The sequence below is a fragment of the Dendropsophus ebraccatus genome, chromosome 2, assembly GCF_027789765.1.
Source record: "Dendropsophus ebraccatus isolate aDenEbr1 chromosome 2, aDenEbr1.pat, whole genome shotgun sequence".
Lineage (NCBI taxonomy): Eukaryota > Metazoa > Chordata > Amphibia > Anura > Hylidae > Dendropsophus > Dendropsophus ebraccatus.
This window is the reverse complement of record NC_091455.1, coordinates 96,437,905-96,457,101: the sequence shown is the minus strand read 5'-3', so window position 1 is coordinate 96,457,101 and position 19,197 is coordinate 96,437,905. Positions and strand designations below refer to the sequence as shown.

The 19,197-nt window shown below is 40.0% G+C and overlaps 1 protein-coding gene across 1 annotated transcript in view; it reads right to left on the bottom strand.

Annotated features, from left to right (window-relative positions):
• The window catches only part of LOC138784154 (uncharacterized), an 84,713-nt gene that overhangs the window by 44,861 nt on the left and 20,655 nt on the right, over positions 1-19,197 (bottom strand). Inside the window, exons 6-7 of the mRNA XM_069959667.1 lie at positions 18,832-18,838; positions 10,033-10,057 (exon numbers count right to left, since the gene is read on the bottom strand). Of these exons, the coding sequence (XP_069815768.1) occupies positions 10,033-10,057; positions 18,832-18,838 (32 nt within the window). The remainder of the gene's footprint in view (positions 1-10,032; positions 10,058-18,831; positions 18,839-19,197) is intronic.

The following is a 19,197-nucleotide window of genomic DNA, read 5'->3' as shown; positions in this document are numbered from 1 at the left end:
CCCACTGACCATTGTTGTGGAAGCTATGGCCTTTTAAACACAAGGGGGGGGGGGGGGGTAGATGCATACTCTTCCACACTGCCACTCACTATATAGAGAAGAGAGAGCATGTTTACATTCTAGCAGTAACAGCCTTCAAAGAGGAGACGCAAGAGCGCAAAGAGGTCTGTGCCACACAGTAGTAATTGCAGGTGAGCTGGCCACTGTGTCTGCAAGGAGGCATTATACACTGATAGGGACCAACATAACATTTAGTAATTATGCTTGTTTTTCTTCCAGAAATTGCCATTATTCAGTTACAATATATCATGGTGGCCATTTTTTTTAATAAAGGTGACAACAGCATGCAATTGTTACTTTTTGTGATCTTCTTAAAAGCTTATAAAAGCTATGAAATCACAGCTTTTTTTTTTTTTTCTTTAGAATCACCAATTCGTAAAAATGTAAAAAAGCAGAATGTTAGTGTTGTGATCAACTGTGAGACAGGCATACCTGTTGGGTAATGGGAAGACCATGAATGGGTTGTCTGCTGTGGAAGGGTATATTCACATGAACGGACTCGCAGCGAGATTCTCGTTGCGAGTCCGGCAGATCCTGGCAGTTCCCACACACTATATACTCGCTGCGGTCTGATTGACCGCAGCGAGTATGTAATTCTACCGCCCTTAACCCCTTCTGCTCCTGCCCGGCTCCCCCGCTGTGTCTGTATACATTACCTGTCCTCGCTGCACGGGTCCGGCGTCCTACTCTCCCGTCCGGCCAATCAGTGACTGGGGCTGGGCAACACACTGATTGGCCAGACGGGAGAGCAGAACGCCGGACTCGTGCAGCGAGGAGAGGTAATGTATGCTTACAGAGGGGGAGCCGGGCAGGAACAGAAGGGGTTAAGGGTGGTAGAATTACATACTCGCTGCGGTCGTTCAGACCGCAGCGAGTATATAGTGTGTGGGAACTGCCAGGACCTGCCGGACTCCGAGTCCGTTCGTATGAATATACCCGAAAACTGTTTGTAAGGTGTGAATCCCAACAATAAGCTAATTTTAACATATCCAGGTGATGCAATCCAAAGCATTTAGAGCAACATAACGATGAGAACACCCTAAAAATATGTGTTCTACATATCAAACTATACTAAAATGCTTTTTTTGTTTCTTTTTTAGTTCCTATTTATTGAGCTTGTGAATTATCTTTAATGTTATAACCTCACACCATTATATTTTATTGCTTAATATATGGTCTGTTTTATTGTTTATAAACCCAGTTTAGAATATTCTAAATCTACAGATTTGATTTTGAAAAATGCTAAATATACACCGGATAATACAATGAAAATTAAGTAGCATATGTGCAAAATGGATACAAACATTTCATGCTTAAAAAGATGACCTGAAAGCGACAGCAACAGGTACCAGTTTGATTACTTATGACTACTAAAGGCATTTTAAATTAACATTTCCATTCAACCCATCTGAATACATGATAATCAGTTTTCTAATCCAAATGGGCTCTCATCACATTAATAGTCATTGAAATTGAACATATGGTCAATGATGCATGATGCAATTTAATCTCTCCTACACAATATATGGTTACTCTGTACAATTTTTACAATAGTATCCAATGGATCATAATAGGTATCTGGTGTAATACTTTGCTATTTTAAATAAGTTCCATTCTTTGAATTTTACTGGAGCAATAGGTTTATTTGTTTGCATGTTTTATGTGGTCATACACTTTGACAACTTCTTTAACCCCTTAACGACACAGGGCGTATATATTTACGCCCTGTGGTCGTTAAGGGAGTTCAGAGCGGGGCTGCGGGGCGACCCTGCTCTGAACCGCCGCTGTCTCGGGTGTCGCATGTAGCCCGGGACCGCGTATATTAGTGGGCACGGTCCGATCGCCGTGCCCACTAATCAAGCAATCAGATGCAGCTGTCAAAGTTGACAGCTGCATCTGATTACTAGTTGCTGCCGATCCCTGGTGTCTAGTGGGGTAGATCACCCCCCCGGGACGTTGTCCCAGAGGAGCGATCCACACGTCTGTAGCGGCCAGGTGTCTGCGCCGTATTGGCGCTGATCCCAGCTCGGCACTCGATTGCTTCCGGCTGCAGCAGCCTATCCCAGTGCCTATCTCATTGATCTATGCTGTATGACTATATAGCATAGATCTCAATGAGAGATCAGTGTGCTTATACTAGAAGTCCCCCAAGGGGGTCTTCTAGTATAAGTCTAAAAAAGTGTTGTTGTTAATAAAAAGCCCTCTCCCCTAGTAGAAGTTTGAATCACCCCTCTTTTCCCACATTATAAATAAAAATAAATGAATAAAAATGTTTTGTAATCACCCGAACAATTAATTTTTCACATTCCTGATCTCGCACGGTAAACGGCGTAAGCGCAAGAAAATCCCAAAGTGCAAAATTGCGCATTTTTGGTTGCATCAAATCCAGAAAAATTGTAATAAAAAGCGATCAAAAAGTCGCATAAGCGCAATCAAGGCACCGATAGAAAGAACACATCATGGTGCAAAAAATAACACCTCACACAGCCCCATAGACCAAAGGATAAAAGCGCTATAAGCATGGGAATAGAGCGATTTTAAGGAACATATATTTGTTAACAATGGTTTGAATTTTTTACAAGCCATCTCATAATATAAAAGTCAGTTTTACCCCAGGGCAAACGGAGTAAAGACAAATACCCCCCAAATAAACAATTTCACCACACATTTATTTTTCTGGTTTTGCAGTGTACTTTATGAAAAAATTCAGCCTGTCATTGCAAAGTGGCTCAAAAAATAATGGCTCATGTGGGTTTCTAGGTGAAAAATTGCAAGTGCTATGGCCTTTTAGGCACAAGGGAAAAAAGTGAAAATGCAAAAATTAAAATTGTCTCTGTCCTTAAGGGGTTAAATATGATCAAAAGGTGTTTAGAACAAAGGGTTATTTATTGTATTCATGCTTTTAACCTTAGATGACAGTGAACGAAAAATGCTTAGGTATGTGGAGAAAAAGGTTGTTGCTGCGGATATTAGAGATGAGCAAACTTTTCAAAAGTTCGTTCCGACCGGACTTCCAGATTTTTTAAAAAAGTTTGGTTCAACCGAATTTCAGGTTTCTTCGGATTTCATAGTTTAAAGCATCTATATGATACGAGGGTAGTGCATTTGGTTGAATTTAGGGCTCTACATCTCAGTAACATCATTATCTTTTCAATATCTCAAAGTAATTTTATTTTTTTTTTTTAAGACTTCAATATTCATCATTACAGGGTATATGCAGGAAATTCACCATTACAGGGTCTATGCAGGAAAAAGGTTTTATTCTACACACATGCACAAGGTATATATTTGTGCCTCAGGAAAACACCTTTGTCATATACACTCTCGCAAGGGTGACAGTATAGTACTTTGGATATCTGTATAGCACGTTTTTGTTCTGTGCACCCTTTGCTCTCCTATGCCTAATCTATCTACCTATCTATCTATCTGTCTATCTTTCTCCCTCTCTTTTTTCTCTTTCAATCACTATGTTTCTTCTCTCCACTTTCCTAATAATCTTTTTTGTCTTTGCTTTTGTACAATATCTTCTCAGTACAGCAGCGTGCAGCAGCGTTTTGTCACTGACGAGCTCTGTGCACTGCTAACAGTCTCCTTCCTCTCTCTGTGCCGACTGCCTCATGCGGTCATGTGACCACTCCTCTTAAAGCAAAACCGACATCACACAGGGGGTGGGCTAGTGCAACATCCCTGCTGATTGGATGTGTTCCGGGCATCATGGGAAATCGCTTTTCCTGCCCAGAACACTTCCTGCTTTCTAAAATCGTGGCTGCCATTTTAGAAAGCAAGAAAAAAGAAATTCGGAGCGGACTTTCAACTCGGACTTTTGGAAAAAATTGAGTTGGATCCCATACCGGCCTAACCGGTTCGCTCATCTCTAGTGGTTATCATTATTATTTTATTATACTTGACTTGTTGTTGAAATTCACAACATATTTGACTTTTAAAAACTATAAGATCAGTTTTTTTTACTACACAGTTTTTTACTGGAGGGAGAGAAGAACATGGGACGGATATTGGACATGTGACCAGCCCTTAGTCTTCATAATAGATCAGTATAGTAAACATTTTAGTTATTTAAATTGTTTATATTGGATACTATGTCACATGCTACAGATGTGGTGTGTGTGTGAGTTTGATAAATGAAACAGAAAGTATTTTCATTTGTCATTACAATTTGTTATTCATATGGGACCAAATGTCAAATTGAGTTCTCTGAAGTTACTTGACTAACACATTAAACCTTAAGATGTTTTCACATCAATGTGTGACAGTAGACATCCACAAAATGGCATCCATAACCTATTAAAGGCTCATACTCTACCTTTTGTACCTATGCTTTGATAAGGAGGCAAAAAGATACACTTAAAGAGAACCAATCATGGGCGGAAATTTAATTTTTTTTTTTCGATAATTAGATTAAAATTGTTATTTTATTAATATTTGTAATTTAAATTAATTACTTTTAGGGCCGCGTTTTCGCAATATACCTATTTTCTTTTCGTGTCTCGCGCCGGCTCTTTTGAAAAGAGCCGGCGCGTGACAGGAAGCTCCCGGCATGCCGAGCGGCAGGAAGGGCTCCCATGAGCCTTTGCCACCGCTCTGTAAATACACAGTGATCCCGCGCTATACAGCGCGAGATCGCTGTGTATGAATATCCTAACTGGGCCTATTAGTCTATTCCTGAAGATACAGACTGCCTGTGCAGTCTGTATCTTATTCTTTTACCTATAGCTGTATAGCGGAGCGGAGCGGAGCTGTAAGGCCGGGGGCGGCCATCTTGATGACGTCAGTGGTGCGTTCCAGCGCTGGAACGCAAGGGACGTAATCAAGATGGCGCCCGGCTTTACTGCACCGCTACAGAGGAGTGGGTAAAGTATAAGATACAGACTGCACAGGCAGTCTGTATCTTCAGAAATAAACTTCATGAAGATACAGACTGCCTTTGCAGTCTGTATCTTATACTTTACCTACTCCTCTGTAGCGGTGCAGTAAAGCCGGACGCCATCTTGATTACGTCCCTTGCGTTCCAGCGTTGGAACGCACCACTGTGACGTCATCAAGATGGCCGCCCCGGCCTTACTTCTCCGCTATACTGGATTAGGTAAAAGCATAAGATACAGACTGCACAGGCAGTCTGTATCTTCAGGAATAGACTTAGGGACAGAGAATCTTTTATTATAGGGACAGTTAATTTCAGGTGATTGGTTCTCTTTAAGATAAAAGTCAGCAGAATCAGCTCACTGTGGCAGGACCAGTTGACTATGTTAAGTATTTGATGGTCTCATGACTCTCCACAAAAAAGATGGTGTCAGGGAAAGAAGAGTGGATTACAGCCGGCCAGCCCTCTTGTCCATGGTGCAAAGGGACCATCAGAACTGTCTGGCAGTGGCTTGCTGTATCTCTTTACATTGAGAACACACAAGTGTTCGGCTGTTCTGAATGTTTTTGTGTAGGCAATGTAGGAGAGATAGCTTCTAGCTGACTGCTATTGATATTGAATAGACACCTATCTAGAATTCATGAGAACTAAAAATGATATGTTCCTTCCCAGGCTGTATTATTGAGGGATTCTCCTATATAAATATTGCTCCTAGGAGATAAGGGGGTGGGGGCTAGGGGTAATAATATAATATGAACCTATAGAGTCCTTGTGTATACAGGGTGCTGTGCATTATGATTTTGGTTCCTCTATATCTGTATAAAGTATAATACCAGGTAACACAATCCAGAAATCTAGTTGTCTAAGGGTCCATTTACACAGAAAAAGGGATGAGCGAACTTTTGAAAAGTTCGGTTTGGTTCGATCCAGCGAACTCTTGTGAAGTTCGGATTTGTACGAACCGAACCTAAAACGAACCTTGCTATAACAGCTGAATAATTGCAGCTACAATAGTGGGAGTCGGATAGGGTATAGTTTTGTTTAGTTGCAGTTGCTATAACAATGAAAAAAGTGGGAAAAATCAAAGTGCAAAAATAGTGAACAAAAAATTTGCCAAGGTGTAAGTGATTACATGGGACATAGGACACGAAGTTCCTCGGACCCAGTAGGGTGGAAAACAGACATTTGACAGTGGAACCAGCAGCAGTAATAGTATTGTATTGGTCCCAGTATGGTTGAGAACAGACAATTGACAGAGGAGGAGGAGGCAGTGGCACTTGATTGCAACCAGCCCAGTATGGTTGAGAAGAGACTATTGGAGGAGGCGGCACCACTTGATTGCACCCAGCCCAGTATGGTTTAAAAGAGACTATTGGAGGAGGCGGCACCACTTGATTGAACCCAGCCCAGTATGGATGAGAACAGACTATTTGAGAAGGAGGCAGTACCTGATTGTACCCAGGCCAGTATGGTTGAAAACAGACAATTGACGGAGGAGGAGGATGTTCAGCCTTGGAGTGGTGGCCTGGGAATCCTCGCTGATGATGTTGTTCAGCGCACTTCCCAGAACACGGATGAGTGGGAAGATATTGTTGATTCCATAGTCATGCCTGCTCACAAACAGAGTTGCTTCCTCAAAAGGGATAAACAATTGGCAGGACATGTTCGCAGAAACCTGTACACTATGAGGTTTATTACATGTGCCATACAAGGTGTATGACTCAGCCCTCTCTGCTGCACTGCATAGAAAAGGTTCCTCTCTTTGTGGGCTACAACACTTCCCACCATTCGTTGACCTTGGGTCAGCTATTCATATATCTCCTCCCTGATGGTCCGGAGGAGCTCCTGCCCACTCTGGCTCCGTTCACCCAGGCTCACAAAATGGAAGACAGCCTGAGATCACCGGGCCTGACATCGTTGGTAAGACACCGGGGCAGGTTGGACTGCAGTCAAAGCGGTGGATGGTTGCAAGCTGGTGGAGGCAGAACTTTTGCAGAACTGGCCCCCTAAAGCACCGGGGAGGTGACAGTGGCAAGAATGGACTAACTTTCTGGTGGTCTTCTGGGGTAATGTTGACCCAATGGGCAGTAACAGACATGTACTGCCCTTGCCCATAATTAAAGGACCAGACTACAGCACTGGGGTGCACGGTCTTGGACACCAAGAATGCCAATGAGTCGCCAACATTTTTCTACACAACTGTGCAGTGATGGGACAGCTGATGGGACTTTTTTTTTCTGTGACAGTGATGGGACTTTTTTGTTTTCTTTTGTTTGTTTTTTTGCGGCTTAATGGGGTTTTCCTATTTTTTGAACCTTTATTGTAAAGATATGAACTGAGATTTTGACTTAATAAAGTAGATCAACTTGAATAGTGAAGTTGGTTTTATGTGTTTAGGTTGATACTCACAGACAGCTGTCACATTACATTTTTGATTGGGCAGCACCCAGGTATATCTGAGGAGACTAGCTAACAGGGATGACGACACACGTCTTGATATTCACAGAAAACCAGGATATGAGGGATTATAGGAGTAATAATCCCTTGTATCCTGGTCTATTCTGTGATTTAATTTGTTGTTATTTTAACCAGATTCGTTACGAACTTTCTCAAAGTTCATACAGAATCTGGTTTGTTACGGTTGGTTTGCCCATCCCTACACAGAAAGATTATCTGTCAGATTAGATTTGAAGCCAAAGCCGGAAACAGACTATAAACAGAGATCAGGTCATAAAGGAAAGCCTGGGATTTCTCTTTTCAAATCCATTCCTGGCTTTGGCTTCAAATCTTTGGTAGATAATATGTCCGATAATCTTTCTGTGTAAATGGATCCTAAAGGACATACCTTTCACACTTTAAGACTCTTGTTAATACACATACCATATATCCCCTGCAGAATACACAAAATTAAGTTTTTATCATAATCACACTAAAGTCCCTCTTAGCACAAATCTACTTGCAGAGATTGTTTAGACCAAGATAAGAATAAAAATTAGTCAGCTCACATAGAAGTAATAAGTCCCTTAGAATTCCCATGGGTTCAAGACCTACTGTTGGCTGTAGTGAGGCATTCAGTTGTTGAAAGGAAAGTTTAGTCCTTCTTGAATTATCATGTATAAAATGGCATACTTTATCTGGAAGCCAGATTATGTGTTTCAAATTATAGGGCAATTAGTCACAGAATCACCAGGTAGGATCTTGGAGATGTGGACTACAAAAGAGCACAGATACAATGGAATTCCTTATCACAATAGTAATTTATATGAAACACATTTGTCTTAATATGAACTATATGCTTCATGTTTATGTAAAATGTAGAATTAAAGAGCATCTCTGCTTTGAACCTGCCCCTTTTGATTGAAGGCTTGTTTTTCTCTAACACCTGATCAAAGGTTGTCATAGAGCGTTCACTGTTATTCTTGCCAGAAATGTAGCATGACAGGGCAAAGTAAGCATTACACACTTAACACTGAAATGAATCAACTGTCCATGTACTGTACGGACTGCTAAATCATTAGAGCAAAAGATACACTTACAAAGAAAAAGTCCCTGGACATAGGAGCCCACTCTATACGCTCAGAATTCCCCAGTAATGTAATTGAAAATGTGTTTCCCAAAACACTGCTTTAAATTAAGAAAATTTGTTAACAGTTTTGTCTCTTACTCCTTCTTACTAAAAGGAATACTTTAAGAGACTCTGTCTCTTAGGTTTATGCTCTCCTACCTTAGAGTAGCATAAACTAGTGACAGAGAAGCTGAACAGAATGATGTATCACTTACATTGTTCTGTGTAGCTGATCCAGAGATATCCTCCTGAATTACATGGACAATAAGTAGTCCTCTCCATTATGTGCATGAGCTCGATAGCCCTCAATATTCATGAGCCATATCCCCCACTCACCTGATGGGTGGGCAGGGATGTGGCAAGGTGGGGAGGCGTGACCTGATTTATCCTGATCTACATCTGTTCACAGGCATAAATCATGGCAAAGCTCTACACCTGCTCCTGAACAGCTGTAGATTTGGTGCACAATGCTTGCGCCAGGCACAGGGGCAGCCAGATTTACTAAAGGGTGTACAGCTCTTAGCAAATCTCTCTGCGAAACTGGGGGAAGGGCCTTATTTAAGACTATACACCAGCCTTGATAAATGTCACCAATGCATTTTCTTTGTAGGCAACACAAATTAAATACTTGGTCAAGCTCCCTTTAAATGTATGCAAATCATAAACAGATGCTTCCCCTTTGTAAAATAAATAACACAATAAATAAAACACTGAAGTTTATAAATGCTTCTTGCTTTTTTTTATTTTCCATACAAAGCACACCACCAATATTCCATTGGCCATGTAAATCCATGTAAATGATCATCATCGCTGAACTTTTACCTATAATTGAGTCTGTAATGACTGATTTAATGAAGACTCATACACAAGGGCATGAAGCCTGTATAGTGGTGAGCTGAATGGCTTTTTAGTACAGTGCCAAAAAAACACATCTGTGCATTTGGTTGTATCCCATCAAATCCAGTGAATTCTGATGATTTTAATACATAAGGTTAATTTACAATCATGATAATGACAGTGTTTGCAAAGATTTTTAAAGTAGCACTCCGCCATTATTTTTTATTGGGGCCCCAATAGCAGGAACTCATATAATCACCTTGCATGATCACTTTAGCTTGATTCTTCGACCTGGAAATCATTAAACTCATTAAAGAGCCAGAAATTACTTTCATTAGTATATCTTTATAAGAACGCTCTCATAAAGATGCATAGAAGACATTAACTTCTGGCTTTATTAAATCCTGATCATTCTGTGATCTCTACGGGGAGAGGAGGAGTATGACAGCTTTAGCGGTGACTTATCTCTCCATGAACAAAGGGGTCGGGCATGGTAAATTATGTGAATTTACAATGTACAATAAACAATATCAGTGCTTTTCAATTTCAGTCCTCATGGCCCACTAAGCGGTCATGTTTTTAGGATATCCCACACAAAAAAAACAAAAAACCCTGTGTATAATTATATCACCTGTGAAATACTAAGGAAATTTTCAAAACATGACCTATTGGTGGGCCATAAGAACTGGAACTGAGAGGCACTGAACAATACCATTCTCCCCTAAAAATAAGCACCCCAAAAAGAAAAATGTCAACCAACAAAAAACTATTTTAAATGGAAAAATAATTTAGTTATGTCTCAGATTTAAATAGGTATGTAACATTTGACCACAGTAGAAAGCAGCTACAAGAATGTCTCTGGAAGATATGTCTAGAGAAGCCTAATTGTTTCATCCAGGGATAATTGATTTATTTCAATAGATATACTATATTCACACTACGTTTAACAGCGGCCGTTGCATAACATTGTTCCTGCAGCCGATGCCTCTACATAGGCTGCAGCAACGTTCTTTTTTTGCAATTGGCTTGCGGGAACTGTCAGGTGTGTTCGCAAATCAATTAGCCATTCACTACAATGTAATGTGCGGCCGCCAACAACTTTACATTGTGTGAACAGTTATTATTTCTGAAATAGGCAGGTGCATTATTCTAACGCCTTATCTAAAGAATATGACTTTAATGCAACACCACACCTGCAGTAAAGAACAGACACTGATTCCATTGTAATCAGCATCCATTCTTTACATAAAAACAACGTTGTGTGAACTTAAACAAATACTGCAATGCTTAATTTATCCTGTAATAGCACTATAGGAAAATTGCTACCCGGTTCCTCCACAGATCACAACTGATGAATGATGCCCCAATAGGGGCAGTTTGTGTCACTGCTGGATCCATGTAAAGCCCCTATTACACGGGGCGATGTAGAGAGCAAGCGAGCACTGACCTGTCAGATCAACGTTCGCTTGCTCCTTGTCCCCCCACTCGCTGTCTGCGCTATTACACATGCCAACAGCGAGCAAGGAGGGGCAGGTGAGAGCTACAGGGGGGCTGCCCGGGCGATTGTCAGAGTCCGAGCAGTCCATAGGAGACAGCGGCGGTATGCTGCCACCACTCCTATTACACGGAGTGACAGCAGCAGATCATTAACAGGCTGATCGTTGCCGTTTCAGCCTGTTGAAAGACCGTTGTCTTCTGTTACATGAAATCTGTGCGGATCCAGTGTCAGTGCATCCCTATGAGAATACATAATTGTAGCGGGATTGACATCCTGCTGCGTGTATGTTAGTTAACCCCTCGGCGGCCGGAGCATACATCACCTCCTCCCTGCTCCGGCTTGCTTCGGGGGTTCCTGGCATCTGCTCATGCTGCTCAAACCGTCAGTCACTGATCCTGCCTAGAATCCACTGCGGATCCGGTGTGTGGGAAGGCACCCGTAAAGACAGTCCTAAATTTGCCAAATTTATTAAGAGGTGAATGGTTCTTAAGACCCTTTTACACGAACCAATTAAAAGCTCATTTACTCATTTATGAGGAATGAACATTTACCTGATAATTGCCCAATGTAAAAGGGACAATGATCAGCCTAGCAAATGCCAGCCTAGCCAAAATCATCATCGCCCGCACATCACACAGTGTAAAGACGAGATATGTGGCCAATAACAATGATGATCAGTGCTAGTTTGCAGCAGTACACAGCCCTATATTTGGCCGTGTAAAAGGACGCTTAGAAGCTGTTGACTAAAAGGCACATGTATATAACAATGTAAAGCTTTTAACAGAAGCAAGAATTATGCTAGAGACTGAGCAGCAACTAACCAGGATTTAATGATTAGGTCCTAATGTAGTGTGGACCACATGAGTATAACAATTTGGTTTTGTTTGATCAGCCATGACCCTTAGCTATCACCAAAACCACACTCTAATTTCTCTAATGTCATATATATGTGCAAGGACTAAGAAAATAAGTTCCAAATGAGAGACCTCATTTCCTTGTAGGTTTCTTTGTGAGGTATAAATTTAGATCACATCTGTGACAAAGTCAGAGAGCGTTTCTATTTCTTTTTGAACTTTCTAGCAATTTGCATATGCTGTGAACTAATTACACGCTGGAGAATTAGTGTCTGACCACCAGGTCTTGGGGAACAGAATATATTACCTGATACTCAGCTGAGGAAGCTCAGGTTTCATCTCATTAAGATGCAGTTTTACATTTTTCTAATATCCACTTGTTGAAAGCTATTTTCATTAAATTCAGCTTCATTCCTAGTATTATTTGCAGATGTACATTGTTATAATCAGAATTCCTACATCCAAAATGATGGAACGAGAAATGATTTGGCTTGCTTATACCAGTCTATGCTTAGAGTGTGCCATCATGGAATGTCGCATGAACATCTTTTTATAAAATTTCAAGTATCCCAGGTAAATAATAGTGAACTAAAAAAAACATAAAGATAAGGCACTACCCCCCCCCAAAAAAAAAAAAAAAATATATATATATATATATTTTCATTATCTGTAAGCAAACTGCATTTTGAAAAGTATAACACCATAGAGATAAATTTAATATTGAATGTTAAATGTTTGAAGCTATGCTTTAAAGTTAAACCATAATAACAGAAAATCTATTATGTCCCTAATTTGTATGGATGGTTTATTCACCATATACAGTGAAGCAGCCTCAGTCCTAAGATCTTGCTCAGCCCTGATTGGCTGAGCTTGCTGGAAGCCATGTGATGCACTCCAGCCAATGAAAAGGCTGCCAGTGCGCAAGCGCACTTGCAGCCTTTTCTCTCCCATGGACCCGTAAGTGAGAGACACCGCTGGACGGCGAACGCAGGTGACGGTGAGGCGGACAGTGGGCAAATCGAGTGGCGATCGTCACCAAAGGGATGGTGAGTATGGGGTCTGTGTGTGTCTGTGTTTTTTTTTTTTTTTTGGGGGGGGGTCCCGTGGGAGTTGTCCTTTAATTTCTCAAGATCAGCGTTCCTGCACACTGTTATTACATAAATTCATGGATTTACTAAGAGGTGCACGTCAACACACAGTGAATGGAGACAGGGGTTCTGGGTGTCTGCACCCCACTAATCAGTGTCTGATGGGCTATACCGTGAATAGCTCAAAAGGCTTTTTTGCCCTCCAAAAAACCTTTAACAACAGCATTTTAGAAACAATTACTGCATATGGCTAACTGCATCACAGGGCAACTACTTTGTATGTTTTTACCCTTAGAAGTCAGTCTTCAATGTAAGGCACCAACGTATAAATTAGACGTTTAGATATAGCACTGTCAATCCTGAAAACATTGCATGACCCATCGCATACGGGAGTGGATTTCCCTTCATGCGGCAGCTGCAACTTGGTACATGCATGGGAAACATGAACTCCCTCCTTCAAATAGGATAAGCCCTATGAGGCAATGTTGACATAGACTCAAAGGGTACCTTCACACGTACCGTATCGATGCTTATTTATCGCACAAAACTCGCATCAAACTCGCATGAAAGTAGCTGCGTTTTTTGTGGTGTTGAACTCGCCTGTGAAAATCATATGAATATCAAAACTCGCATGTAAAAATTGCACCAAACACGCAGTGAGAATACACTTACATTGGCTTGATAGCAATCAGAATCACTGTGGATTTTTGTGCGATAAATACACAGCGATACGGTACGTGTGAAGGCACCCTAAAGTAGAGAAAGGAAAGTAATATGTTTAAAGTTCCTGATGTACCCATAAGTGAGGTTTAAAATTATTTTTGAGTCAACTTTGGATTCAGCCTCTCCTTATGATCCTAAAAGAGTTTGTTTTGTTTAGCAATCTCATTTGCAAATAACCTATTAGACCAGGTTTCCGCGTAGTTAGTGTACTATGGAGCATTTACCTCATGGAAAAACCACATGTATTTTACAGTCAATTGACATGATTTTGTGGTACTGTTTTTGATTATATGGCTTTTACATACTTTTTTTTATAAATTTTACCTGTAGAAACTGTGGGTCCATTTTTTATAAGGTATTTTTTTAAATTTAGGATAAACATAATTAAAAAATGGTTGTTTGTACTGAAAACATTTATTGTTAATTGGAGAAAAAAAGGAATTACAGAACTGTTCGGGGGGGTTTGTTTTTATAGCTTCTATTATGCAGTATAAGACATATGATTCTAAAATAACGGACGTCATTTTGCAGCCTTGCCTCCCCTTGGACTGGTGTTTTTACAGTATTCTAGTTTGGAAATACTAATTGGCCTTTGGATGAGGCCTAATTGAAAATTCCATTGAATTTAATAGTAAAAACAGAGAAAGAACGGTGTCAAAAGCAAATCTTTGTGTAAACAACTAATAAAAAAACATCCGCTGCTTGCAAAAGATGTCCGAAAATAAAGATCATGTTTATTATTTTGACGTCTGTGGCAAAAACGTCTGTTATTCAGTACATTGTGTGCATTGGACGTCTGTCTTATTATTGACTTCAATGCATTGCCATTGCAGTCAGTTGAATCGCAGCAATAACGGACATTATTTTAAATATCAGAAATCGGCAGCCTTTTCTCTATTTTTAACTTTTTGTTAACATAGCATAATACAACATTACCACATGGATAAAGACCATGTAACTATGAGGCTATTTACAGCATGTATGGACTAAGGTCATTAATAAATCGCTGATATGGTACACTGCAGTTATTCTCAGTGTAATGTTAACAGAAATACTATTAGGGCCCAATAGGAGTACAAACATTGCAGTCCACAGCCCCCTTACTCTATCTACATGCTTAGATGCTGCAGTCATTATATACTGCTGAATATAAGGAGTTAAATTACAAGGAATCAAAGTAATCTCAGATCCTGGCCGTCGCAGCAGAATGTCAGGTTTACCGTACAGTTGACACCTGCTTTGGATGGAGAGATGGTGCTTACACCATGCCTGCACCATACATTTACAGTGGCATCTTACTATACAGTACATTCTTTTAGCTGCAAGAGGATGGTGTAAAAATAGAGGATATGAAAGTTCAATTTGTCAGATTTAAATTGCCAGCAATTTATAGTGACCCTTACAAAGTTACATCTAATTGCTACATGTGTCATGTAAATGATACTGTGGGTAACCACTCTCTCGACAGTGCTCTATTATCACTCTAATTTATTTAAGTTAGGTCACTGTATAAATTGCATACTTCCTTTGGCCTTGAGCTTATATGTTCCTAAATGGTAGAAATGCCACAAACCACAGTAGTTTACATTTTTGTTTTTCCCTCTACAGTGTAATTCATTGACTTTCAGTGGTGTAAAATCAATCTGTTCTGTTTATATGGCATAAACAACAAGCAGTTTCACAGGCATGAGGCAAACCATATGTGGAGGTGTTTAAAAAGGCACAACAGGGAATACATGAAGCATCTGCACCTTCAGTGTTTCCATGTCAAATCACAGGTGTGTTGTAAAAAAAAAAGTTTATAGTTTTTATTGTTTTTTATTGAAGAATAACATTACTGTTGCTCTCTTTATGGGTATTAACTCTTTACTGTGCTACAAGTTTAAAAGAATGACATATCTACTACTTGATAAATGTGGAAACAAAGCTTGAGAATTGAATAACCTTTCATTACAAAAAAAGATTATAAGCATAGGCTATGTTCACACAATGTTTTTTCAGCTCCGTTTAAAATAACGTCCGTCATTTTGAGTCTAAAATAACGGAAGTCATTAAGCGGCCTGGCCCCCCCTTAGTGTAATTACTGGTGTTTGTACATTATTCCGGTTTGGGGTTACTAATTGGCCTTTGGGTGTGGCTTAATTGAAAAGTCAATTGAGTTTAATAGTATAAACGGAGAAAGAACGGTGGAAAAAGAAAAACTGTGTGTGAACAACTAATAAAAAACGTCCGCTGTTTGCAAAAGACGTTCGAAAAAAAGGATCATGTTCATTATTTTGACTTAAAAAAACATTCTTTATTCAATACAATGTGTGCATTGGACGTTCGTCTTCCCATTGACTTCAATGCATTGCCATTGCAGTCAGTTAAATCGCGGCAAAAACTGACGTTTTTTTTTTTTAATATCTCAATCAGCCGCCTTTCCTCTATTTTTGACGTTGTATGAACATAGCCAAAGGGTAATCAGTCCACTTAATGGTGCGTTTACACGTTACCATTATCGTTCGAATTTTCACGATAACGATCGCATTTGAGCGATAATTGGCACGTGTAAACACAGCGAACGATCAAGCGATGAGCAAGAAATCGTTCATTTTGATCTTTCAACATGTTCTCAAATTATCGTTGGTCATTCGCAAAAAAATCGCAGATTGCTTTGTGTAAACAGTTTTTTACAGATTTACCGTATGCGTGAGTTGGGCTTAAGCGATCTTAAAACGATCGCAATAACAAATTTTCCAAACGATATATTGTTCCGTCTAAACGCTGATCGTTATAAAAAACACATTGTTACTTCCAAATTGTTAATCGTTCAATTGGGCGAATTATCACTCTGTGTAAACGCAGCATAAACTAAAATAATGTACCAACAGCCGTCATTAAAGCGACTCCGTACCCACAATCTGTCCCTCCCAAACCACTTGTACCTTTGGATAGCTGCTTTTAATCCAAGATCTGTCCTGGGGTCCGTTCGGCAGGGGATGCTTTTAATCTGACAGCGCTGTGTCTAACGGCCGGGGCTTGCATTTGTATATGCATTAGGCTGGCACCACCTCTATGTCCTTCCTCCCCACCCTCCTCATTATTAGGAATGATCCAGGAACATTTACTGCTGTTTGAGCTTTGCACAGGTGTATTAACCATCCAGCCCATGTGCCGGGCTGCCACAGGAGGGGAATAGGAAGCAATCTGCCTGGAGTATTCCTAATGATGAGGAGGGTGGGGAGGAAGGACAGAGAGGTTGTGCCAGCCTAATACATACACAAATGTAAGCCCCGGCCGTTAGACACAGCGCTGCCGGATTAAAAGTTCTTTTTATCACTATAACTGCATCCCCTGCCGAACGGACCCCAGGACAGATCTTGGATTAAAAGCAGCTATCTGAAGGTACAGGTGGTTTGGGGGGGTCAGATTGTGGGTACGGAGTCGCTTTAAACTGACGGGCGGTCGGACAGCTAAATGATGGACAGATGGACGCCATTTTAAATGGATCTGAAATAAATGTCTGAACATAGCCTATATGTTAATTTTGATGCATTACTTATAAGTTCTTTTTGTGAATGCCTGCTTTTCTAGGAGTACAAAATTTAATGGCTTGCATTAAAATGTGTATACCATTCCGTTCAACTAAACTAGGACCAAATTATGAATTATGACTTAAGTCAATTTGGCTTTTCATAGTTTTTATATTTTATCTTGATCTTTTTCATGTAAATTTAGATATGAGAATCTCTTTTAACATTCAATTCTCTGATTTACTAGTCTAGCTACTGCTGCTAATAAATCTACAAATTATGCTGTTTGGTGCTGTTGTTGCTCACTTTCACCTTGCCTCACATTTGTGCTCTATACATGTGTCTAGATCTTCTGTAATGCCTGATACTTATGACTTGTAACATGGAAAGTATATGGATATGGGGGGGGGGGGAGGGAGGGCGGGGAGACAGTGTAAAAAATAAAAACATGACTTTATACAATTAAACGTCCCTCATTTGATAAACACTGACACTTTTAATGACCATGATAATTTTTTATGTAAAAAAATAAATTGTGGGAACATAGCCTAAAGCTATATGACTATATGGCTGTAAATGACTCAAAAGATAGATTGGAGACATAAAACTTTTTTCTAAAAATGTGCCTTTTGGCCATTACAATTCAAATAGAGGGTAAAAAGCATTGTGTGAACATAGCCTTAAACTGCATTAAAATTAAAATTACAATACAGTTAGAGGCTATGTTCTCACTTCAGGAACATATCGGAGAAAGGAGGCCATCTCGTTACATATAGATGTAGGGAGGACGGCAGGTCTATCAGTGGTGGTGCCCCAGTAGAGGTAATCCAGATAGATAGTAGAAAGGACCCGGCACTCACCAAGTAGTTCTGCTAATTTATTGTAATTCAGTAGATATCAAGTCCTTAAGGAGCATGGGAAAAGAACTGGGAGAAGAAGCGTGAATAGATAATAAGTATGGAATGAATTGTTAGTCTCACAATGGGCCGCAAAATATCAAAAGTTATGTTTGAGTGGAATACCCCTGTAATGATTTACTATAAGGCTCCATTCAGGACATTCCTGCGCTGATACCTCTGTATTGGCTGCAGGAACGTTCTTCTTCACCTTTGACTTGCGGCACCGCTGGGTGTGCAGGTACTGTCGGGTGTGCCCCTAAATGATTTAGCCATTCACTTCAATGTAATGTGCGCGGGCAACAGCTATTATTTCCAGACACGGGCAGGTACATTATTTTAATGCCCCTTCTAAACAAAGGGCGTTAACATAATGCTGTGTGAACAAAGCAGGCAGCATTGCATTGACTTCAATGCAATGTCGCCCCTGCAGTAAGGAACAGACACATTCAGTGTCCATTCTTTACCTAAAAAGAACGATGTGTGAACATAGCCTAAACAGTAGAGTTTTAGAACACCTTAGAAATAGCTCTATAATTTTAATAACATTACGCCATGCAATGTAAAGGCTCATACACATATTCATGTTTGTATAATTATTTTGTTCAACCTCTACCATGTGTGAAGCCTGTATATTCCACCAGTATCAGTGTACTTTATCCCTCTATAAGGATCCAACAGGACAAAAAAAGTTTTATCAGATGCAGTATATTGCCACGACCACACAAAGTTTTGTGTTTTTTTGGCCACTGTTTTTAAATAACGGGCACTATTTGGGTGCAAAATGACAGCCGACAAAAAAAAAATAGCCGTCAAACAGCCAAAAAGAGACATTGTGTGGTTGTAGCCTAAGGTTAAGTTCCCCCTTCAATAACATATCAATCATATGATCATTATTAGCGACCGTCTTTATAACAGGACAGCTGCTAATAATGATCATGCTCTTTATTAGCAGTCACCTATATAACAAGACGGCCACCTTTCCCCAATATGTTTCTGAAGTGAAAACAGCCTAAAACTATCATTGTTACCATAATTTACAGATGCTCTGTAGCTCCAATGTAGATTTTATAACACATACAAATATTTTGCTTGGTATGATACTGTTGTACACTGGGGATTATAGCCTAATATTGTAGGATCCTAAAGAAACTAGCTGAGTTGTTTTTTTTTACCTGTAAAGTGAACACAGTGAATTTGAAAGTTTAAAAAAAACATTGAAATCAAGAGGGAAAAGGTGCAAAAGGCCAGAATGGAAGTAAAGTACATGAAATGTGTTCCA